Here is a 26,471-nt window from a genome sequence, read left to right on the forward strand (position 1 = left end):
AACTACTCACATGTGAGAGACTGTGTGTACATTCGCAACGAAACACTGTTGCTTCGAGGCTAAAAGTAAGGTACAAGAAAAGAAGACATTCCACCAAAACGGTGCCCAGCACAACAGGTCAGAAAGCTGTGGGCTAAAACAAGGCAAGCTGAATATGTTGGAAACCCATTAAAGTTTGGTCAAATCTGACTGCAGCTTGCAGGAGTCAGGGGGCTCAGGGTTTTATAAGTCCGAGGGGAAGCAAAATTGTTTATAAGGTATCAGTTTGATATTGTGAGTGCTTTTGGGGATGGAATAATCACTGAATTTGCCAGGTGTGTGGCTTCAAAATATTACAACATATTCAAGGTTTTCTTTGAGGCACTAGAGCAGCTAGAAACTCAGCGTTGTTTTCTGTAAATTTGCACAGGTTTTTTTTTTTTTTTTTTTGCTACTTTTGACATACATTTAGCATTTTTGTGAAAGATCCTAACCTCTTGTAGATCCTGTTCCCCTTCATCAATGCTTGGTCACAAACTGCTATAGCCAATTTTTTGCTAATAATAGACCTTTTGTTAATCAGTTATACAGTATGCTATGCTAATCAAGTAGGCTAAATCCCACAGCTAGTAGGGTAAATAGGGTTGCCAACTTAAGAAAAGGAAAATAAGGGACAACTGTGATCCTATAGGAAAATAAGGGACAGAATAAGGTAAAAATATTTGTACTGTTCCATTGTGTATTTCATTTCTGTGTGCCTGCAGTTAAGTATGTGAATAAAAGGTGTTTTGCTCAACCTATTTATGTAGAATTATTCTAAAAAAGTTTATGTTTTAAAGTTTAATGTCATACAAAAATTGTCACAAACCATTGGCATTGAGTAATTTTTACCACTTGTTGTGACTGCACAAATGGTGTAGTAATTTGGGAGGTGGATATACTGTGGAATACATACATATATTTTATACATAAAATATCTATGAAATGTCAGTTCCGTAAAGCATTTATTTATTTATTTTAACAATGGCACTTACAATTTTGGATTAAAATGTAAACCGTTAACTATGTAGCTTTAATTTATAAAATAATTGTTATTATTTTATTTTACATTTTTTTAATTACAGAACTTGGAGAGTGTGGACTGCTTTTGGTGCTTGAATTTGTGCTTCAATATTAAAGTCTCAGTTTAAGAATACGCTAGAAGGTTGTTTTTTTTTTTGTTTTTTTTTTCTCTATTTAACAACATCAACTTATAATAGCGAAATCGACCTTGCCTCAGGGAGATTGCATGTTTTCTTTCCTAGCTGGATGTTGTGCTTTTGATCAACAATCGCCTTATTTGCATTCGTCAAAACTGATTTGCCAAAAATCTAACGATAAACTAAATAGCCGTTAGCGCGAGTCCTGCTTCCTCAGGATTCTGCAAGGTCTTAAAGCCTTCTACAGACAGCTTGCAATTCAAACAATGATTTGTGCAAAAAGATTGATTAATCAAATGAGAATTTTTTTATTTGTTCGGTCTAGGTGTTCATATTTAGGCTGTTGTCCTGATTCAAAAGCAGAGTGTTTTGGACTAACATTTACGATTAGTATTATAAATAATAATAATAATAATAATAATAATAATAATAATAATAATAATAATAATAATAATACTAAACAATCCCTCTACTCATTCTGCTGTAGCTTAATGGATGTAAAAAAAAAATAAAATAAAAAAAACAGGAAAAAAAAAAAGACTAATCCATTTAATCTATTCATATGTTATTTATCTGAAGACTTAACAATTTACCTCATTTGTGACTATAAACATAAACATAATGGACCCCTAATGAGCAAGAGGTTTGTGCAGTAATCTGTCAGAATACCGTTAGCTAGCTGTTATGTATGAAATTTCTCAGAGTCTGCTTTGGCAACATATGTGACAGTATAATTTACCAGTGGCTTTTTGTTGTATTAATCTAAAGCAAGAAATGATATGAGTATGTTTTAAAAAAAAAATACTAACAATTACAGATTCTTCTAAATCTTTTAAATAAATTAATACCTTGACAGTTATTTACGAACAAACCTTTATAATTTAAGAATTTATCAGCAGAAGTGCACATATATGTAATTTCATGTAAGATTGAATTGAACATAAGGATTGTTTGAGTACTATAGTTTGACATTGAGAAGCAGAATTATGGAAATGATAAATTGGGTGTAATTATTAGGGCTCTGACAGGAGGTTTATACTGCATCCAGGGTAATGATATACTGCTTACAATTGTCACTTGTAAGAATTTAAGGGTTATTTTCAACCTCATATCTACAGTATAATATATATAAATATCTATTCAGTGTGTGTAAATGACAACAAACACATTTACAGTCACTAGCAAATATGTACCTTGTAAGCTACTAAAAGGTTTTTTGGGGGGCATTGTACCATGGTAATATGATGGACATGGTAATATCTTTGGTCAAGTGCCATTGGAGTGCAGTTTATTTCCCATTTTTAGATTACTTTTGCCATCATTTAACACTCAATTATTTAATAACACACACACACACACACACACACACACGCAAAAAGACTTTGTGTTTCATTGCACAATACATTCTGTCATGTACATCACATAAGCAGCTCCATACATATGGCTTTTCTGTTACAGCACTGCAATTGTGATACAGAATGCCTGGGAACAAGTCCCATGAAATACAAGCCACAACACAGTTCAAGTACTCTACCTGGTCTCATGGCAAAAACGTACCTGGAGGCACTTTTTTTGGGAGACGTGAAATATGTATCAATAAGCACTGTACATATCACTGTACATATCACTGCACTTTTGGGGGAAGTCGTGGCCTAATGGTTAGACCATCGGACTCCCAATCGAAGGGTTGTGAGTTCTAGTCTCGGGCCGCCAGGAATTGTGGGTGGGGGTAGTGCATGAACAGTTCTCTCTCCACCTTCAATACCACGACTTAGGTGCCCTTGAGCAAGGCACTGAACCCCCAACTGCTCCCCGGGCGCCGCAGCATAAATGGCTGCCCACTGCTCCGGGTGTGTGCTCACAGTGTGTGTGTGTGTGTGTTCACTGCTCTGTGTGTGTGCACTTCGGATGGGTTAAATGCAGAGCACAAATTCTGAGTATGGGTCACCATACTTGGCTGAATGTCACTTTCACTTCACTTTCACTTTCCAAAAGAAATGAACACTAGAGGCAGTAAAACCCCAACACCATTTATTCCTTTTTACACAAATTCACAGAGTTTCGAGAGTTTCGCACAATTACTTGAAGAATATTATGTTATGACTTCAGAACAATTTTAATGTGATGGGAGATTTGAAAACTGATGCTTTTGAATGTTAGCATCGCACATATCCGGTTTCATATCTATGGATTTTCACAGGCGGTATCTTTTGTCGGTAGCTGATGGAGTACAGAGATGTACTTGAGAAGTGAGAAGCTCCGGTTCGATTCCTGTGTAACTATGGTTCAACAAAACAGTTCAAATCTGCAAGTAAGAAAGTTCAAATGGCACGGTCACATCAACAAATGTGTTTATTATATCAGTTTTGCATTTGTTAACACTATCAGGAAAGTTTAGGGTTGGGTTTGGTGTAGGGCATATATCCAACACAATAGACCATTAACTTTTAGCGACAGTGACCAGATATTTGAATTCTGAATCGCTGCAATAGGTTCCTGAAGCAACGTAATAATAAAACAGCAATACGTACCTAACAATGCAATAAAAACGTGCCAGGATTCATGTATTGAACTGCGGCAAACCGTGCAGTAATGTACGTATAAAGGGTGTTGCAGAAAAGTACCCAGAGTTACGTATTTTTAGGAAACCAGGTTGCAAATACTTTAAAAAAATTTTTTCTTTTTTTAGCAAACGTGTATGAAGCATTTCTTCATACTCTGTTAGGTTTACTGTAGCTGTAGGGTTTAGTGTAGGTGGTACCTGTGTGTTATTTTCAAATCCGAAAGAGCATTAAACTTTTAGTGCCACGGACCAGACATTTAAACTCTGAACAACTAAATGTAATAAAACATTGAAAGATTCCTTTTCATCTGTTTTGATAAAACTGAGCACTTGCATTTTTAAAGTGTTTTGCGAAACCTACAAGAAGCTACACAATACCATTTTGCAGAAATGCTGGCAAAGGCATGTTTTCCCAATGAGCCTGGGTTGCATTTTGGCTTTTAATACTTCATTCATTTACACAAAATTGTATATGATTGCAGTTTTTCTTCTGCAACTTATTTCAAAATTAAACAGGGTCGTCAATGAGAAGAATGTAAAACGGGACATTAACCATCAGGAACTGCTGGTCCAGTTGACCAATACAGTTGAAATGTTCTGCAGAAACTATTCTTTTGTGCTCAGCATAACAAAGAAAGCCATCCGGGTTTGGAACAACATCGGAGTGAGTAATATTTGTCTCCAAATATTTTCATCCCTTTTCTATTTTCTTTCCCTCGGAGTGTGTGTGTTGTGTGTGTCTTTGTTGACACTTCTCTGAACTGTTCCAGTGAAAGGTGGAATCCTAAGCCTTTAAACCAATGCCTCCACAGAAATTCGGTGGAAGCGGCACAGAGAAGTCCCTGGCAATCCAGCTCTGAGATTTTCATTTTCCCTCCCTCTCCACCTGTCTACCCCCGCGCTCAACCCAACTTTCTCACAGGAACCCAGACAATCCTCTCTCCTGAGATAGATACTAATTACCAAATACTGTTCATCCCCGTGAACTCTTTCCCCACCAGAATTTTTGAGAAAAGGTGCCAGCCACTGCCAGCAGTTTTGATGATTTTCACTCAACTTCGATGGCCTAGAGTATATTTTGCTCTATGAATATTTGAAAAGGCAATACACCAAAATAAAGATCGGAGCCTCTACTTTTTAACCAATTTTTTGGTTGTTGTTTTATTCTAACATAAAGCATCATTTTTTTTTTTTTATCAACACTTGAATATATGGTATGTTTCAGAAAAATGCATAATTTCGAACAATTTATCAAAAACTACATCTGGATATTATTCAGTATGATTATCAAAGCATAAATCCAGTAAATTGCTTCCATCAATACCTCCAAAGCTTGCACAGACATACACCACTTCCTACTGTAGTTCAACATTTTACTCTGTTTATTTATTTGCTATCTATTGCTAATGATCACATTGTTTTACATATTCGTCTGTATACACAAATCGCACGTTTCTCTGTCCTTTTCACATTTGTTTTTGTTCGAGAGGTTTTGTACTCGTTCAGAAGATGTGTAATAGCGCCCCCAAATCTATAACAGTGAAAACATGAAAAGCCGTAAAAACTCGACAATGGCAGGAAAGCAGTGCCTTCTAGATATCTCCTTTGATAGCGGGGAAGACAGAGACAGCGTTGTATTTGGTTCTGCTTGCCTTCATTCCAGCAGTGAACTTTGACCGTGCCACTAACGGACGTATCATTTGAGATACTGAACGGCTGTAATGTTCCAGACTTTTCCGTCCTTCGAGCCCTGCTCTTCTTCCGTTTCTATGGTTTCAGCTCATTCTCACTATAGATAAGTCACTCCACATATTCTTAATTAAGGTCAAGAATGTATTTCCTTGCACACTGTTTTCAGGGCTAAAACCAGCCACCGTTACATAAAACACACTGACACAACTGGAGCGCATGTGCACAGAACATCTGTCTCTGTGCTGTGTGCATGTGTGTGAAAGCTATGCAGCTATATATTTAGTAAAAATGGGGCTGTCAATTAATTCAAGTGTTTCACTGTGACTAATCTTTTTTATTAATAGTATTTATAATTTTTAAGAAAATAAATAATACCGTTAGGTTCCAATTTTGTGAATGTGGACTACTAGATGAATATATGCATACAACATAAGATTGTACAACAGCACTAGTTTTGTAATATATTTTGCCATTTGAAGGCTTACACATTAACACACACACACACACATTTATTTTTACACTTTACTTCACAATATATTTTAATTACATTTATTTTAAAATAATACCAAAATCTGTGTTAGAATTTCCCTTGTTCACTTGATCACATCTCATTTGGAGCCATTTAACTGAACTTAGGAAGTAATTATAATCAATAACAATAATTATGAATAACAATAATAAAAAAAACGTAGAATAAATAATAGATTTGCTGATGCAAGGCAACAACTCACTGTGTGATGTAGCCTATAGAATACAGTTAAATGCTATTAAAATTAGGATGCTGGGGAAAAAATGCCCTGTATGAGATTTTGTCTATATTTATAACATATGATATAGTTAAGCAATATTACATGAACAACGAGTGTTGTTTTTGTCCTGAATAGCACAAGTGCAAATGTGACATTGATATTACGCAACAGTTCACAATTTTTATTTTTTTTTATGTTGTATTATATATATTTTTTATGCAATATTGCCTGTTTTTGCTAAATTGTATTTATGAACATATTACTTATAAAGCAACAACAGAACTCTTGTGCATCTCAACACATCTATGTTTAATTTCTGAATGAATCCGTGTTTTGAATAAATCAGGTGAACCAATGATTCAGTGGCCCACTCATAAACAGAGCCATTGTATTCCTGAATCAATTTGAACTAATGTAATTACGCATCACATTGCTGAAATTAAATATGTATAAATATGTAGTTGCATGCTATTAATGTGTTATCTTTGCCATCCATAATAAAAACACAAATAGAAACATGATCTGCATAATAAAAAGTGAAATAATGGTGAAGTAAAGTGTAATTTACTGTAAAGTGGAAGTTACTGTATACTGTCATGTTTGCAATTGCAGGACCTCATGAAGTCTGATGAAATACAATGTCATATTGTATAATGTGATATATAAGTCATATTATGAGAACTAAAGATGTGTTTACTTTTTTTGTTAACTCTGAGGTGAAAATTAGTTTATATAAATTTGAGACAGAGACACCGACATTGAGAAAAACAACACACCATTATCTAGGAGAACCAGCGGTTGAGATAGTTCAGGTTATTTCAGGTCTAACTCCATGGTCTAATACATACACAGTGGCTGTATGAGATTAAATCTGTAATCACTGGAGTGTTTGCTAGTACATAGATGGAGAGACATTAACCAGCAGGTGCACAGAGTGCTTGCACCATTATCTGACATTACTGTGCCGCATCTCAGCCCTGAATATCACATTCAACAAGCACAGAAAAGGTTAAAGCAAGAGAACCAGAGACCTGACAGCTTAGAGGGGCTAAACCGTTGGTTTCTACACTCGTTCACTCGCTCTGACACTCACACATGCACAGACATGCATTTAATGCCAAGTCACAATAATTATGTGCGACAGCTGAACTGCTGCTCTCTGTCATGACCATATTTCATTTCAGTTTATCTCAGAGGTGGCAGAGTTTCCACTTCCCTGCTGAAATGTGTCTTGTGTGTGCAAGTGTGTGCTTGTATCCTTAAACGTCATGTTTACTGATACGTAGAAATGAGTCGTAACATATTCGGTCTAATAAAACTCCTGCACAGTTTGTAGTGAGGAGGAAATTAGCAGATTTCTCACAAAGACTCGATAGGTCAATATGATATATTTTTTTAATCAGGGGCGGATTAGTTTTAATCATATGTTTAACTAACTTTATGAATTTCATCTAACCCACTTTTTGGGCACTAATCATTATGTTTAAGAGGTTGCTTGTCTGCAGTGCGCAGAAAAAAAATGCTTAACATAAAAAAAATGCTTAAACATAATTTATATTAAGATTCATCAAAAGTCTATAGAGGGGCTCTTGCAGGACTCAAAATGTTAGCTTGAGGTGCTCTTTGGATGGGATAATCATAATATAAAACAAATAGGAAACTCCAAGGCCCTCTCTTTAAGAAAAATTAAAAAGCCTTTATTTTATGGCTTGTTCATTATAAACCTTTGAACCTTCCTCTGCCAAATGGAGTTTTTTGATTGGTTGTGTGAATATTTATAAGAAGGACTTTTGTTTTGGAAACTGTTGACTCCCTGACGAAGGCTTGTATGCCGAAACGCGTCAGAGTTTTTAAAGGTTCATGATGACCAAGCCATAAAAATAAAGCCTTTTTAATTTTTCTTAAAAAGAGTGCCTTGGAGTTTCCTACTTGTTCTATAATTTATATTATTATGAGTTCATTTTAATACTTTGTAGTGTCATACATTTGTTCTGATGTGTTGATTAACATACTAAAGATCATGTAAAGTATGTGACTATAATTCAAATATTTTAATATCACTTTTCAAGTTAATATATTTTACATGTACTAAACTAAACCTCATCATTAATATATATATATATATATATATATATATATATATATATATATATATATATTACAATTATCCCTAACCCTAACTTAACCTAACCCTAGCCCTAACCCTAACCCTCGTCGACTGTCAGTGGAAGGGAATACAAACATTAGAAAGTTCAGTGGATGTTTTAATAAAAGCCATTGAGTTCTCAAAGTCTGTCGCATGATATATATATATATATATATATATATATACACACACACACACACACACACACACACACCTGCATTCTGACTACATAATAATTATATAAAGAAACAAAGGTGAGCCTAGAAGTGAGCCTAAAGCTTTACATCAAGTCCAAAGATAAAGATACAGTGAAATCTATAATCAAACACCATTTCCATTCTCCTTCCTTTTCTAACTGGTCATGTAAACATTGCCATAATTATATTTTATATGATAATCTCCACTGCAGGTGGTCCAGTATTTTCAGTGACTTGCGCTAAAAGCATGTTTATTTTCCCCTGTAACAGATATCCATGGATGTGTCAATGCATTATTACGTTTGTTGTTGTAGGTATTACAGCAGCTCGGAAATTAAATGTCTGGTGAGTGGCGCTAAAAGGTAAATGCTTATTATTTCATTATTGTTAGTATATTTCTTAGACATATAAAAAATGAAAACTTTTGCCTATAAATTTATATTACGTTCAGTAACTTTATTGAAACATAAACACAATTAAAATGTAAGGTTTAGTGCAAACTAAAGCAACTTTCCCCACACTTAATGGATATAATCTTATATATGCAAACATACAGCTCTGCAGTCTGCATTAACATTTCTGTGAATTCACTCATGGGAGATATTTCAGTTGTTGAGCTTCAATGGTAATTCAATTTCACCATACAAAGAATGCTACCGACTTTTGTTAAGCATCCCATCTGAGTTTGATTTATCAATTAATGATTGAACTTGAACGCGTGCAAGTTATGTGCTAGAACATGTGCATATATATGACTTCAGATTAATTATATAAAGAGAGTCTAAAGCTTTACATCAAGGTCACATATAATGAGTTAGGGCACAGATGAAATATATAATTAAACACCTACTATTAACGCAGTTATGTTACTTGGAATGTCAGATTTTCGTATAAACATATACCTTAAAGATAACTAAAGAGCAAATTAAAGAAACGTGTGACTTAAGGCGTTGAGTGGGAGAAAATGAAAGTTTGAGGCAACAGCAAACTTTATAAGAACTTCTGGTTATATCATTATCAGAGCCTTTGCTGTTGATGGTTTTAACAGCAGGCTGATATCTGCTCATCTCTATATATATTGCTAATTTTAGTATTATCTGCCCATCTGTCACTGAAAATGCTCCAGCCATCTTCTTACCAATTAATTTTCAATTGGTGAAAGGACAGGTTGTTATCTTCAAACCCTTGTTTCTCGCTCGCACCTTCTTGCCCTAATTTTCATCTTTCCTAATGTATGGACTGCCCACAGTCCTTTCACAGAGGCCTTCCATCTCTATTCCCCTTCCTGCTGTAATTGGTAAACATTGCCATATTTAATATGTTTCTTTCCACCGCATGTAGTCCAATATTTTCAAAAGCGACTTGCGCTAAAATAATGTTTAATCTTCCCTGAAACAGATCAGGGATACATGTTTCAACATGTTAATGTGGCAACATATTATTACGCTGGTTGTTGTAGGTATCTCACCAGTTCAAAAATTAAATGTCCGGTGAGTGGCGCCAAAAGGTTCACGCTCTGCCATATTTGAAAATCAATAAACATCTTCACTGAACTTTAAACCTAACTGATAATGGTAACAAAAACAAACATGAGACAAAAACGCAATTGTTGAAGCAACCGTGCCTCTGTAAGTGCTGTGCTTTGCAAGTGCAACACTCTATCAGGTGGGCTACAGAGCAAGTTTAATATGTCAGAAAGACAACAGATATAAAGCTTGTTAGGTCATGCAAATGTCAAAATGTATTAGTTTACAAATCATGCACTATGGTAAAAATTTTCAAGATCAAAATGTAGTATTGTGAAAGGAGTTGCATGGAAATAATTATAATTAGTTTGAAAAGGAATAGAAGTTGTTGTTTTTTACTGTTACTGAGTTTGGTACATTTACTGTACAGAGGTACAAGGTGTTTGTCAGATTATTGTGTCTCAAATCATATTGCCATTCCCACACTGCTGCAAATATTTTTCAACTATTTATTTTGCCATTCACTTTTTGTCCCCATTGCCAGCCTTCCAAAGACACCATGCACAACCTCTCCTCTCATGCTGTGATTTACATTTTTTTCCACTTTATGGTTATTTCTTTGACAAATCTTACAGTCTCGGTTGCTCAGGCCTTCACCCACCTTGCTATTGGCATGCAGTTCTTGTTCCAAGCATTGACTCTCCTTTGCGAGGTCATGAAGTTGATGCGCTTTTATCCCGCCCCCCACACACAACCTCATCCTCCCTCCTAGCTTCCCCCGCCAACCTCCACATCACCTTCACTTGCAAATCTGTCCGTATTCAGCCTTGTTTCTCTTGCCTCACACACCCGTGGGAACCTTTTTAAAGGTCAAACTGATTTCAGGACATAAACATGCATCAACTAAGGTTTGTGCTTTTCCTCTCCCACACTTTGTCGAAAGTTGTGTTCGCTATCATAACGTCTCACTTATGAGTGAAGCAAAGGAATCTGAAGGATGTATGGTGAGGAGGTCAAATGATTTGGCCATTTTGATGCAGATATTGACATCTCTTTTCTTAATCATCCTGCTAAAAGTAAAGTCCTTTTGTGCAAAATGATTTTTTATTTTTTTTTCTCAAACAGGTTTCCTGAAGAACAGCGATAATAATGGTCTAATAAATATATGGCAAACTCACACCACTGGTTGAGTTACTGTTTAATTCTATAACAAAAAAAATGCAGAGATACAATGTTTCAACTTAAAATGGATTACATATATAACTCACTGAATAGAGAGAAAAAAAGAAAACATAAAATCATCTTTAAACACTATATTTTCATTTCTGATAACCCTCTCATTGTTTCTCTGTTATGAAGCCTGCCAAGCAGAGGTACTCTGCCATAGGTCCCATCCTTCTCTGATTAGATTAAATTGTCTCCTCAAATGAATTAAGGACAGAAATCAATTATTGCACGTCTTCACGCCTGTATCACAGCAATACTCACTTATTAAATAGCCGTCGCCTTTGCCTGTTTAATCTTTGATTACGCTTTCAATTTGAGTTGCTGTTATCTCCATCTGCCACCATTATGTTGCCTCACCGGCATCATTGAGATGTAGTGCCACACGCTTTTGATTTCTCTCATCGTGTAGCTTTCCTTTGATTGCTGTTTTGACGAAATAGATACTATCTCTTTATAGTCTTTTACTACAAGTATTTAAAATGGCTTTCTAAATGAGTGACAAGACGGGATGTTTGTTTTCCCATTTTGAGTGTCTGAAAACTTAATGTTGTAATGATTTTCAAATAATAAATAAATAAATAATTAGGCTGCAATAAGTGCGCTTGGTCTGTTCTTGTAGCTAATTACACAATGTTTTAAAAAAATAGTTTAGCGGCACTGTTTTGTTTTTGTTTTTTGTTTTTTTGTTGTTTTTTTGTTCTTTTTTTGTTAAAACAACACAAATATATATATTTTTTTGCCACAACACTAATCGGTTAAACTGTTTAATTTTCCACTTACTACTTAATTATTAATCGTTAAACTTATGTAAAGGGTTTAATTTCGCCATTCTAAAAAAAGGATGTGACGATTTCCAATGCATTTGACAAAGAAAATCTAAAGTTTTCTTTGTGTTACGTCAAAGTCTTTAATTTCTCTTAATGTTTCTGAAAGTCTGTTTTGGGATGCTTTTGTTTTGCAGTCGAGTATTGTGTAACCGGTTTATTGCCGTTAATTAACGATTTTGTGTGGTTGGAAGATGTGAAAGCACATGACTCTCTGTAATGTAAGGACTGTAGTGTATATAACAGTTATTCATACATGTATGTGTGCTTGTGGCACAGAGGATGGGATAAATTATTACAATTCAAAGTGGTTTTCCGTCTTATTAATGATATGAGCAGTTAAAATAAAGCCTCCTGTGCTCTTTCTACGATACTCAAGTCCCAGTAAAATGTGCTATAGCACAGAAGCAAGCACAAATAATGCCACATTCGACTTCTGCATACATTTGAAAATGTATTTGCTATTATTTTTTATATCTTTTTTTTTTTTTTAACAGCATGCATTTGATCATGGTTTTCTTGCTTCATTGCTACCTAGCTTTGGCGAAATGAAGGAATATCACAACTTTACTGATGGAGAAAACAGTTTCGCCAAAGGTAAAGGAAGCACTGTATCGCCTTTTCACATTTATAAACACAAGTAATAAGGGTTTCCGTAGGTCGTTAAAATGTCTTAAATGGTACAAGAAAGTCTTCTTTTGATTTCAAGAGTTGTTAAATTTGGGAACAAAAAAGACAAGAATTGCTATAAAGCTTAATGTGATAATTACAATTAAAAATGATATGATTTCATTGAATAAACATGAGCACTGCACATTTCAAAGTCTGCTTTGTGTACTGCTGTTTCCAAGGAAACCAACCTATTCTGTCGTCCAGAAGCACCACCTGCTGGCAGAATGAATTATTTTGCATTTTCAACCATGTGCTGTTTTAGACCAATTTGAAAATCAACCCATGTTTTACACCTCTGCAAACACGCAGTTGTAAATCTAAACTGGTAGATGGTCAAGTAGCTGATTCTATCTAGAAATCTAAACAATTAAGACATTAAGATATTGTGATGAGTGGGGTGGGGCCGAAAGCCGTGGGAACGGGGCGAGGCCGGTGGAGTGATTTGGAGATGAGTGACACCTGCTCGACCCACCGGTCTCGAGTCCCACGTAGGAGATGGAAGGATATAAAACTGGAGCGAAAACAGTGAAGGACGAGAGAGGACCAGGCCTGGATTTTAGTTGTGTTTTGGTTTTGTTTGTGTGCATCAGTCGTCCGTGAGGGGCTGACGCGCTGTTTTGTGTTTATTTTGATTATTGAAATTTGTATTTTGATTGTCCGCCGGTTCCCGCCTCCTTCTTGCCGAACATTATGAAGTTTGTACGCTGTTACATTGGTGCCGAAACCTGGGAGAAGGAGGGACGCGCTGCTGAAGATCCCTCGCCGCTGTGGTGAATCCGCGGTGCCATCGAGCTGGCGCGGTATGTGCCGCCATGGACGCTCGAGGCGGTGGGCTGGAGTGAGTTGCCGGGGAAGGGCGAGCTCGCTGCCGGCCACCCGTGATGTGGAGGGCTAAAAATTGATAGCCTGAATGCACTGAAAGTCGCTTTGGATAAAAGTGTCGGCTAAATGCATAAATTTAATTTTAATTTAATTTATTAATATAATATATAGTAATTGGTACTTTTGACTCATCCCTTTTCTTAAAAATCTTGGGGGATTTCAACATCGACATGTTTATAAAAGACTCCACAATAACAAAATTATTTTTGTCCCTGTTGGAGTGCTTAGTGTTAAACCAACTTGACAAATGAAAACACACGACAGAGGCCACACTTTAGACCTTGTGATTTCCAATGGCTCATTTGTGTCTCAGTTGTCCACCTCTGATTTAAGTCTGTCTGATCATTGGGCTTTTTTTAACATGGTTGTTGTTGCTGTGTTGAATTTTGCTCTCTTGTCTGGTCTGGACACATTGGCTCCTTTGAAACCACAATCTGTTTCTGTTCTGTAGTAAAGCTAATACACAAGAATTTGAGTACTCCATCCATTAAATATCCTCTCTAGGTAGGGCTTTCGGGATAACCGCAGTATCACAATACCGCGCAACTGACAAGCAAACCGCAGAGGAATGCAAGAACCACAACAACCCCTATTTTTTGCACGTTTTCTTCTTTCATAGGGTTATGCCCTTCTTGTTTTACACTTCTTGAATGTGTACTGAATATGAAATAAGTTAGTAATGATAACATTATGTGTAAACAGACAGCGCATGAGAGAGAGATAAATTGAGCGCATGCGATTACTTGCGAGTCATATATATTTGTGAAAATAGAATGTCATGTCCAAGGAAAAACGATCTTATTGTCAGGTTATGTAGATCATTATTTTGTCATTCTCTTCTGTTCACTTCCTGTTTCAACGCTATTTGGTTTCAGTTTCATTGTTTTCTGAATATGACCTCATTATATCGTAACACACACACACACACATATATATATATATATGGCGATAATACTGCGCTATTAAGCCACTCAAAATTCCTTCACCGCGACAGTCTTATCTCTAGGATACAGAGTTTGCCAGCAATCAGGAGGTGATCTCAAAGACTCAATGAATACTTCTAGGGAATCTATGTCATAAGATTTGAAGGTGCATCCATTAAAGACAGCCCAGCAGATGTTGGGGTGTTGGAAGATAAAGTTCTTTAGGACCTTAGCAGTATACACTATACAAAAAAAACAAACATGTTGCTGGGACTTGAGCAACCCTCCTGAACTCATTACATATATGAAGCAATGCAGAAGTTATTTCTGGAGCCAATTCCTGTTTGATTGGTTACCTTTAAATGGCAATTAGAAAATGACAATAGTTTATGTTATTTAATGTAATTATGTAATGTGGTTTCAACTGTATTTAACTGTGTGTAACTGTATTTTGTATATTGCTTGTCTAACCCTTTAAGCATAGAATTTGTTTACTATATATATAAAAGTTTTTACAACTGCAGTAGTATTGTCATTGAAGACATTTTTTTCCACAGCACAAAAAAACTAATCGCTAATCAGAAACAAAGTTTGTTCTTGACTGTTTTAATTCTCAATTTCTGTAGGTTTTACATTTTAGTTGTGAAATTTTTTAATTTACTCTGGTTAAGATTTTCATTTGTATGATTAAAGCTTAATGACTCTTTAAACTAACTTAATTCAATCATGGACAGTGGCTCCACACAACCAACTTGTATTTAGATTTTTTTTAATCTATGCAAACTCTTTGTGTTGTGACGACACAGTCGAATAAGGAAGAATTTGTGCGAAATAGTAATATCCAACCAAATCAATTGATCCACTTCTTTTAACTTAAACCGGTTAAATTAAGTGAACATGTTTTTGTTTATTTCAAACTGGCCAATTGTGTTTCACTCTGTCAACGTAAGGAGGTTTGTTTCAAATTACTCATTTAAATTATGGACAGTGGTTCCATCCAAGGAGTCAGTCTATTGTTCATTATCTGGCTCGGCTCGGTGTTCATCTTCAGTTCTCTCTTCACATCAGTTCAGTCAGTGTACTGTTTGAGTAAATTAATTACTGGATATTGGTTAGTTTGAACTCAGAGGGAGTGTCAGCCACATTAAAAAAGTTAACAGCTTAAGTCATTTGTGAATTAATGTGTATTGGAGACGTGAACCGTTTTAAACGATTCAGTTCGATTTGGTGAACTGGTTCAAGAAGATCCGGTTACATCGAGTGATTCGTTTGCGAACCGGATATCACAAGCTGCTTCGTTTTGAACTCCCTATCACAACAGACACGGAAGAGAAGACAATGCTGAATAAAGTCGTCGTTTTTGCTATTTTTGGACCAAAATGTATTTTCAATGCTTCAAAAAATTCTAACGGACCATCTGATGTCACATGAACTATTTTGATGATGTTTTTCTTACCTTTCTGGACATGGACAGTATACCGTACACACAGCTTCAATGGAGGGACTGAGAGCTCTCGGACTAAATCTAAAATATCTTAAACTGTGTTCCGAAGATAATGGAGGTCTCACTGGTTTGGAACGACATGAGGGTGAGTTATTAATGACATTTTTCGATGAACTTACCCTTCAAGTAAAAGTACAGCCACTAATGAAATCAGATAATTAAGTATAGCTATTCCTTATTACTTATTACACTAGTTATAGTTATTATTATTATTATTTGTTAATAATTTAGTTATAGTACACCAGTTCTCTGAAAAGATTATCTTTGAAAGAATGATTTATTCACAAACTGGACATTTCTATCAAGTTTATTTGCATGTCTTGATTTCTTCACCTCTAAATAATCAGAAATGACTTGATTGTCTAAAATTCAGTGGAGTAAAAAGTAAGATATTTTGCTCTGTAATGTACTAACATACAATTATTATTATTTTTTATTAAAATACAGATTCTTAAGTACAGGACATACACTTTTTTATATATTTATTTAAACTTACATTTAACTCTTACTTTCTTATAAATCCACAATTTCCATTTTTTTTAAATAGCAAAATAATGATTAATTGTCAAACTTCAAACAGAGTACTTGCTTATGCCTTATGCTTATCTTATGCTTATCTTATGCACGACAGAGAAAGGGATGCAATCATTTTGACCAAAACTAATTATATTAAAACTGATATAGTAATAATACTTAACTGAAGTCCCATTATGCAAGTGACATTACTTAATAAGAAGACCATCTGCAATATAATAAATGAATAATGGGCCAAGTTTCGCTTTGCTGCACAATAGCAAGTGAATTGTTGATATATAGCTGGTCAGACGGGTAAAAACAGCATGGATGGCTATTTCTTCAATTCATGGCGAGGCCACAGAAAGAAAAAGCAGAGCAGCTCTGTGTTGCAGAGTAAATTAAATTCATTGTGTGGTTCTCATCCGCAGGCAGTGTGAGGACATTCTTCTAAGAGAGAGGGTGAGGGACTCTGTTTAAAGGTCAGGCAGCTGATGAGATGAAAACTCTGCTTCGTTTTCAGCCAAATATTAGATTCAGCAGAAGAGCCAAAAGACTCGGAAACAACCCCAAAGTGCGGCTGCTTGAGAACAGTGGCCTCGCTGATCCATCTGTGCTGCTCACATAGCTAAAGTAGAGAATGTACAAACTAGTTCTGGATTGTTTTCTAATCAAAGACTTCATATTTATTTCTTAATAAAATTATTTCACAATTTTTGAGCTTCCATAGAACCTCTACAAATTATACAATGCCGTTTTAACTATTTTAGTTAGCACTTCAATTTCATAGTTCTTGGTGATACTTTTTTTTTTAAGGCATCCTTGTTGCACATTGCATGTACTTACTATTATATTAACAATTAATTGTGCATAATTACATGGAAGCAACCCTAAGCCAAACCCTAATCCTAACCCTAACCACGTAAGTACATCAGTAAATTATTATTACTCAGCATGGAACAAGGACAGCTTAAAATAAAGTGTAACCTAATTATTTTCTGGATGTGTATATTATGTACTTATAATAATTACAATAACTGGGTAACAACTAGAGACTGACCCTGAAACTACCTATAACTCCATGAAGTTTATATTACTATACTTATGGTAGTTTCTCAGGTAAGTAAACTCTAAGTACAGTGCACTCAGTAACTGATTATATAAAATCTGAATTATATGTAATCATATTACAAATAAATTAATAACTGCTTGTAAATACATTATACTACATTTAAAAATACTTATAATCCGACTACAGTTAAGTGTTATTGATTGAATGATTGCATATTATTCACACAATATCAGTAGATTATTCATTATTTGTATTGTGATGGGGAAAAAAACACTGGTAACAAGTATAGCATAGTTAAAGTTAGAGAAAAACTGTATTGTTGTGCCTTTAGATGTCAGAAATGGAATGCACATCATTTTTTATATAATACTGTCATCAAGGACGCCATTTGCAGCCAAACGCAGATGTTTAAACACTTATAATATAGATGAAGCCTACTATGATTATCTTGATTTTAAAGCATAAATGTGACTTTAACAATAGGTCTACATAATACCCACATATGTACTGTAGTTCATAGGGGACTACAGTTACAGCATGAAATAGCTTTTTAAACCTATAACATTTGACATAAAATTTAGCTATTTTATCTCGCAAATGGACGTTTATATCTCCTATTTTGGTCTTTATTTGGTCTATTTTTTATCAGAATTGTGAGATATAATCTCAGGGGTTTGAAATCTAAACTCAAAACTAACTTGGTAACACTTTATTTTAAGGTGTTTTTTACTATTATATTTATAATTATATTTAACTTAATGTATAATAATGACACGCAAGTAAAATCAAACCCTAATCCTAACCCTAACCATATAGGAAGTACATGTAGTTAATTAATATTACTCAGTACTTAAATGTATAACTACCCCGTAACAAGGATACCTTAAAATAAAGTGTAACCACTAACTTTTTTTGTTTGTTTATTCCATGGCTTCCATAGACTGCTCCTTTAAAACTGTCTTTTTCTGCCACCAGATAAGCTCCGCCCACAGAAACATTTGGTTGTCTCTACGATGAATTAATTAGTCAATGCAAATTGCCCTCTCAATATAACGAAAGAAAGTGGCAATGTCAATGAGAGTGTGCTGATCATTTTCTGCAAGGGTGACAATCAGATAATTTCAGCTTGTGACGTTTTTCGGTAAACAATCAATTAAGTCCAGCGTATTTTGAGCATGTTCACATGCTGTGATCCCTTTAGCAGCAGCCGCTTTTAAGTTACCTCCCTTTTAATAACCCTCACTTATTAGTTAACCAGTTGATACACAAGATGGCACTTAATAAATCAAATAGTATAGTAAATTAAAGAATTCTAGTGAGCGGAGGAGTTAGTAATATTGAGCCCCTTTCAGAAATGTCCCCTTTATCTCCACTTAGAGATAAAGAATAGAGAACAGACGTAATATTAAAAGTCCATACTTCAAATATAATCTTTATCTGAGCTTCTGCCTGCTCTGTGGCCAATGGGTCACCAACAGAAGATAATTATCATGTCTGTTTGCCTGAAGGTAGGTGATCTTATTAATTGTGCATGTCACAGCACCATTTATCAGTAGAGTTATTATGGGCTTCTCAAGCGAGGAATATCATTCCTTTCATTACAGAAGTCGTTCATAGGCACGGTACTTTAACTGCACTTACATCTGAATCTGCTCAAAGCTACCTCATTACAGCCTACAGGAACAAACATGTCATTACGACATCTGTCATGTCGAGCTATAATGGTCGCAGTTAGGACTAGACAAACCGAATTACTCCACAATCTAGATTAATCAGCAGCATTGAGCCAATAAGCATGAACTCACACGGAATCTACATCCCACACATTTGTAGCTGGACATGTGCAATTACATAAACCTAATGAAGTAATTCACCTGCCCTGAAGGCTTTACAACAGCCTACCAGACGGCGCTCTGGGCAACGGCCAATGTCAGTTTAATCATTTGACTAAAAACAGCATTTCATTCTTGTAGGGAGTTTCAGGTTCAATCCACAGTTAATGAAAGTGACCTAATATTTAGGTATGAGGCTATAAGAAAAGATCTGTGCGCACAATATAATGGGAATGCTACTTCTTTTTCACTGAATATATATATATATATATATATATATATATATATATATATATATATATATATATATATATATATATATATATATAGCATTACTTTTCTTAAAAAAGACTGATGCAGTATATTTTGTGTCTATATTATTTGAGTAACTAACGCAACAATCCCATGAAGCAGCCGGCTATTAAACTCTCTATAAAAATGTATTAAAAATAATAATACTACTAATAAAAAATTGAAAAGATTAAGTAATAAAAAAATTCAAATATATAGAAATATACTATATATATATATATATATATATATATATATATATATATATATATATATATATATTGCTATTGTAAACTAAAACTATTAAAAATTCTTACTGAAATACAGATATAAATATAATATAATATAATATAATATAATATAATATAATACAATATAATATATAATATAATATAATATAATATAATATAATATAATATAATATATGAAAAAAATATAAACTTAAAAAAGTTGAAGTAAATTTACTTTGAAGTGCTAAAATTACTAAAACTGAAAAAAAGAAGCTATATAGAAATATAAAAACAAATTAATGTTATTATTGTTCCAACTAAAACTATTAGAAACAGGTATTGAAATAAAGATTAAATAAAACTAAATATGAATATCAGATAAAAAATAAAAAAACATAGGAATGTTGCCTTAGAAGATATCTAAATAATTAAATTGAAGAAGAAAATTATATATATATATATATATATATATATATATATATATATATATATATATATATATATATATACTGTATATATAATGCAAAAGCACATTGCAAAACTTTAACTGAAATGTCAACTTCAAAATTAAACTATAAAACAATAAGTATATATTACAAAAATAATAATACAAGTTAAACCATACAAAAATAACACTGCATTTGGCACACTTCAAACCCTTGGCCTCATTTAATCATTCATGGCTTTAGCCAAAAATAACATCATAATCTGACAATTCATTAATACAGCATATATGTTTTTAGACCTTGATGCTCCAAGGTGACACATCTTACCCCACTCTCCCCTACTGATGGCGTACGTTGTTATGAAACCTCATTAATAAGAGTTTTTATTCATTTATGTATTTATCTGAATGCATCAAACATCCTACAAGAGCTGATGATGTACCTAAAAATACAACAATAAAGACAAAAATGCCTCCTCCTTGTTTAAGAGCATAAAGCACTAGCTGTCATCCAGGCCTCTTCTCAGCTGTTATTCAATGTGTTTGTTTTTCTTTTCTTTTCTGATAGCGCGTCTGTGACTCATCTGTACAGATGTAGATCTGTCAGCCAGCTCAAAGGAGAGAGGCTTGGCATCTCTCTGCACACAGCCGGCTGTCCTTTACTGGATTACTGATACGCGGCGGTACACAGCGTAGCTCCACGGCCGGCACTCAGCGGCTTACAGCCCATTCTGCTCGGATAAGCTAACCCTCCGCGGTGAGGAGAGAGCATCTTTAATAGAGAGCATAAAGCATTCTCCCCGTCGCACCTCACATCAAAACGCTGTGATGCGCTAATGCTGCCGACACACCACCTTAAACACTCAGCTGACACAGGATCTATCCGCACGTTTAACTGGGCCCTCGGGCGACTGAGACGTAAGATGTTTCAGGGGCTTTTTAGTCCCTCAGGCCCAATTTGTATGACACATTCACAGAAAGCCAGCCTTTTTCTGTGTGAATTGTTAACTAAGGTGGGAAAGAAGCTGCTCTAATGGGAATATGACTGTAAAGGTGTTGTGAAGCCCTGACCTACAGTAAATGTGTGGTCACAGATGTAATTGGAGTATTATATCGCTATTAAGACACCCTGCAATATTGTTTTGATCTGTGCGACATTTATGTGGACATGTAGGGGACTTCAAATATCAAGTGCACTTTAATACTTTGGGTTAAATGTAGGAGACTTTTGCTGTCGGACATGTGGGGTGTGGTGGTCGTGGTGCTCATGTGGGAGATGCAGGATTGATTCTGTATCCATGATTCTTTCACACATCCCATCGATCAATAAAAAGATGATCCTATCTGTGTAATAATTCCAGTAATGCTGAAAAATATCTTCCCTTAATGGGAATGGTTGTCAATAAGGGGGCCGGAGCCCACTTGGGGGTCATAAGATAATGATTGAAAATTATATTAAAAATAAATTAATTAATTAATTAAGATGTAAAGTGAGATCATTCTTACTTTAAATTGTCATCCTCAACAGCAATCATATTTATTTACAATTTGGAGAGCCATTAAAATTGGATACATAAAAAAAAGAGAAGAAGACGAGTAAGAAGAATATATATATTTTTTTTAAATGTCAGTTTAAATAAATCCATAAATAAATCAATGAAATCATTTCTAGTAATCCTTGAAACTGTATTCTGTGGAAGGCCATTTAAACCAAGTAGGAATATGTTTATGACAATTTATTATGACCAAAAAAGTCATAGTTATGATATAAAAGGAAATCTAAATCACAATGATCTTACACACACACACACAAACACACATATATACACACACACACAGAGAGACAGACACACACATAAATTAGATCATTATTATGACCACAACTCAAAATTATGACATATGAAATCATAACTGTGAGATAAAAAAAAAGTTGTGATTTGGATGTAAAAGGTAAACATTTGAAATGAAAAAAGTCATCATGACATAAAAAGGCAATATCATGACAGAAAAGAAGTTAATTATGACAATTTGAAACATATAAAAGTCATGATTATAAAAATCTAAATTATGGTACAAAAATTGTCATGATTTTTCATGACTCATAATTTCATCTCCTAATTTTTTTTTTTATTACATAATTCATAATCTCATAATTAGGATTTTTATGTCCTAATTTATATATTTTACATATTAAAGTAGCTATGATTATTTTTTTATTTTTTTTTTTTTTTTCATAATTATAATCTAACAAAGTATAATGATTTTTCTTCTTATGTGACTCGAATAAATTTCGGAATATCGCAATCACAAAATTAATAATGGTTAATTATTATATTCTGCTGACTTTTTTATGTTTGTGTATATATATATATATATATATATATATATATATATATATATATATATATATATATATATATATATATATATATATATATATATATATATATATATATATATATATATATATATATTATAGTTTTATTAGTATATTAGTTTTAAAATAAGCAGCTTTGTAATTATTACATCTGAAATACCAGAGGAAATATATAAGTATACATGATGGTTTTTGGACAGTGGGCATGTGGTGGTAATTTCTCTTACCAACCTCTAGTGACAGTCTTGATTTTATTATTTTATAGCAAGATAGCAGGTATTAAAAATCATCAGAGAACACTGTCTTGAAGCACCCCCCCCCACCCCCCGCATGACTATGACCCTTCAGCCACAGATTATATATCGCTTCTTATCAAGTCTTAAAAGGAAATCTTTCCAAAAATGTGATAAATGAGTTGAGTGAGTAACTCTATATTCATCCAAAGGCACTCAGACTGTGAGCCTGAGCTACAGCACAGTCAATGCTTTTAGGAAAAGATAAGAATCAAACAGCTGGAGAAGAGCAAAAAAAAATAAAAAAAAAACTGACGGCTTATGGCAGGGATAATTTATTCAAATACTATTCAGAGTCACCATTTTGAATGTGACACATTAAGGTAAAGCATTGAACTCTATGAGTCAAGCAAGCAGCAAGTAACATAAGCAAGAGTGATCTATTCAGCTATCTTACATAAGCCCTAGTATAAGAAATAAAACCAGCTCTCTTCTCTAAATAAAAACAAAAACAAACAAACAAACAAAAAACCTAAAATAATAATTCTTGATTGATTGGACTCTATACTACTTTTATCACTGAAACATTATCATACACTGCTCTGTCCGACGCTGCAATGTCCTACACTGATAAAACTATGGAAATATCATATCACATGAGCGAGGGAACACAACCACGGTGAATTCAAAAACACCTGAGACCCAATATCAAGAAAAGAAAAAATCAATAATTTTGTTTTGATCCTCACCAAGATCCAGGAATAATGTTAGAGGTCTGTAGTCAGCACAGACACTGCCAAACCTAACATGTGCCGACATCTACATACCCACAATCCATCTCTGAACAGCGGAGCGGGTGTGAGGGCTTTTAAGAGCGAAGAGGCACACTGCAAAATCTCTCTTTCAGAAGTTACTTGAGTAACACAACATTTAACAGTGTCCTTGTAACATGTTACATGCACTTAGTCCAGTAATGACAGTCTAATTACACGCATTGAACCCTTAACTAAACCCTAATCCTAAACATATAGTAATTACACTTAATATTACTCAGTATTCAAATGTATAATTACGCTGTAACAAGGACAGCTTAAAATAAATTGTAACAATCACCTGTTGCTGCATTGTTTTTAGTCTGATTTAGTCATAACGTTACAAAAGACTCACAATGATCCTGTCTGAATGTAACAGCAGCTTTTCAAGCAGCAGAAATGGGCTAAAAAAATAAAAATAAAATAATGTAAAGATCACAGCAGTGTATATAAATGTTACATATCTCTGGGATTTATCATTACTATATAAATATGTTTTTTCATGTTCACTGCGTTTACATCTGACAGTCCTGATTAAAGCTTCTGCAGGAATAAATGTACATTTTCTACTGTACGTATCATGTTTCTATCTGCTGTTTTGAATTCAGCTGTGAAAGTTTTATGTTTACATTGAGAATCACAATGAAATGGGCCATAATAACTATTTTCAGCACATATAAAGTGATTACCAACGGTTAATAGACATGTGTATGTTCAGGATTTCAGTTGCTGTTACAACTCACAATCACCAAAGGTATTGGAGTAGTATGTAACATCAGCACTTTATATTATCACATTTCTGTACAGTTTCAAAAAGAAGCAGGTGATAACAAAACTGGAAAATATGGAAATGTTATATCAGTGACTGAGACATTTATTGCAAAAAAAAAAAAAAAAAACAACAACAACAACAGCATGTTGCAACACTCCGCCAGTCACATGGTGTTCATTACACCAAATATAAACTGTATCTACTGAGACATAAACCACATCAATAATCAATATTAGTGCTGTAACATAATATTGACTCTTTATGCAGTAGCCAGCTGTAGCTCTCTGGGAAGACACATATATGGACCAAAAGTCAATAAAAGTCCAGCAGCAGCGAGTGATTTTACAGTGGCAGTATAGCTACTTCGTCAGTGGTTATTATTTATTTTATTTACGCACACATAATTTTCCAACTATCTATCTATCTATCTATCTATCTATCTATCTATCTATCTATCTATCTATCTATCTATCTATCTATCTATCTATCTATCAAATAATAAAACCCCCAAAGGTGTGTAAGTGCTGAGAGAGAACTGTGAGATCCGTGACCCGTGGGGCGCGGCGGCGCGCGATCCGCCTTCCGGAGTCAGAGACAGTCAAAGTCGGGCATTCGCTGCAGTCTGACCGCCGGAGCTCCATGCACATCTGTCCGTACTAAAATATCCCTTCTCTCCATCAACTAGGCTACACAGTCTAACAACTGTTACTGTTAATAAATGCATAGGCTGTATCTCCAGCCTTTACTTGCACATTGTGCGACTCGCAGAGAGAATCTTATGCTACGACGACCCCAAGATGCAGAATCTTGCAAATACCAGAGCGCGATGCGCTTGAAACGTGCGTATCTCCGACTTAAACCAGGGCTCGCCAACTAATACAAAAATAAAAATAAAAATAAATAGAGATTGCATTAGGCACCCATCACCCGTGGCGAGTCGAGTTCAACTTGTTTTGCACGGTCAAATCACAGCATGGACATTGTACACACCTGCGCGTAACTGCGATTGCATTGCAGATTTCAGAAAACATGAACCGTCTGAATCAGTTTGGAATAAGAAGGTCGTTACTGAACCAGTGTTCCCAAAGTTGATAACTGAATAAATGCAACCCATAAGATGCATCAGATCACACTGAAAACTGCGCGTAATTGGGTTGTTGTGCTGCGTAAGCGAACCTTACGCATCAGTTCGGAACGAGCGCATGCTTACTACTAAATGCTCTGCATCCAAAGTTGCTCGTTTGATGGATGATGGGTCGCAAACATCGTTGAAATGAACTCCAAACAACTTCCCACACACATGTAAAGGAATGTGCGCTGAACTCAAACCTGCACTGTCATCATCATGTCACTAAACACACGTACTGTACATGACCTGTCCAAAAGCCCGAGCTACTTATGACATATTACCTCTGATGTAATTGAGCACGGGGCTTATGATTATGTGAATCAGACTGGCATTTCCGTTCTCCCTGCCAACTCCCACCACACCCAGAGGGCATCACACATCCCAGGGTTCTTACCTTTAATGACAATCCCACTGAAGCTGTAGAGCACAAAAAGCAAGTGCTGGTGGAGCATCATATTCTCGTGGCGATGCTTGCGTCCGTCTTCTCCCTGCACTGAGGCTGATGCCGCTTATCCAGGTGGATGGTGCTCTCAGTCGGGCTCGGATCGCATGGATGGAGCAAACCCGAATCTCCTGTCCCGATCCGAAGGATATGTCGCGTGTAGCAGTTACTGTACCCGGGCTGGGAGAAGATGCTGCCCGCACTGTCAATGCTGAGAAAGTGGCACTTCAGCCCCTGCCTGAGTCTGTGCCTCTCCAGAGCGCCGCATGACGCGGGTCCCGCCCACTTCAGACTGACACA

The 26,471-nt window shown here is 35.0% G+C and overlaps 1 protein-coding gene across 6 annotated transcripts in view; it reads right to left on the bottom strand.

The window, feature by feature from the left end:
* LOC128028771 (cell adhesion molecule 2) overlaps window positions 1-26,435 on the bottom strand; it is a 227,740-nt gene extending 201,305 nt beyond the window's left edge. For 2 of the 6 annotated variants that reach the window (XM_052616095.1, XM_052616097.1), the window contains exon 1: window positions 26,124-26,431. In XM_052616095.1, the coding sequence (XP_052472055.1) occupies window positions 26,124-26,184 (61 nt within the window). In that variant the 5' untranslated portion in view covers window positions 26,185-26,431. Of the gene's footprint in view, window positions 1-26,123 lie in introns of all 6 variants that reach the window. The other 4 variants (XM_052616096.1, XM_052616098.1, XM_052616094.1 and 1 more) reach the window with 4 other exon arrangements.
* Window positions 26,436-26,471: the final 36 nt, after the last annotated feature.

This window comes from Carassius gibelio, chromosome A15, assembly GCF_023724105.1.
Source record: "Carassius gibelio isolate Cgi1373 ecotype wild population from Czech Republic chromosome A15, carGib1.2-hapl.c, whole genome shotgun sequence".
Classification (NCBI taxonomy): Eukaryota; Metazoa; Chordata; class Actinopteri; order Cypriniformes; family Cyprinidae; genus Carassius; species Carassius gibelio.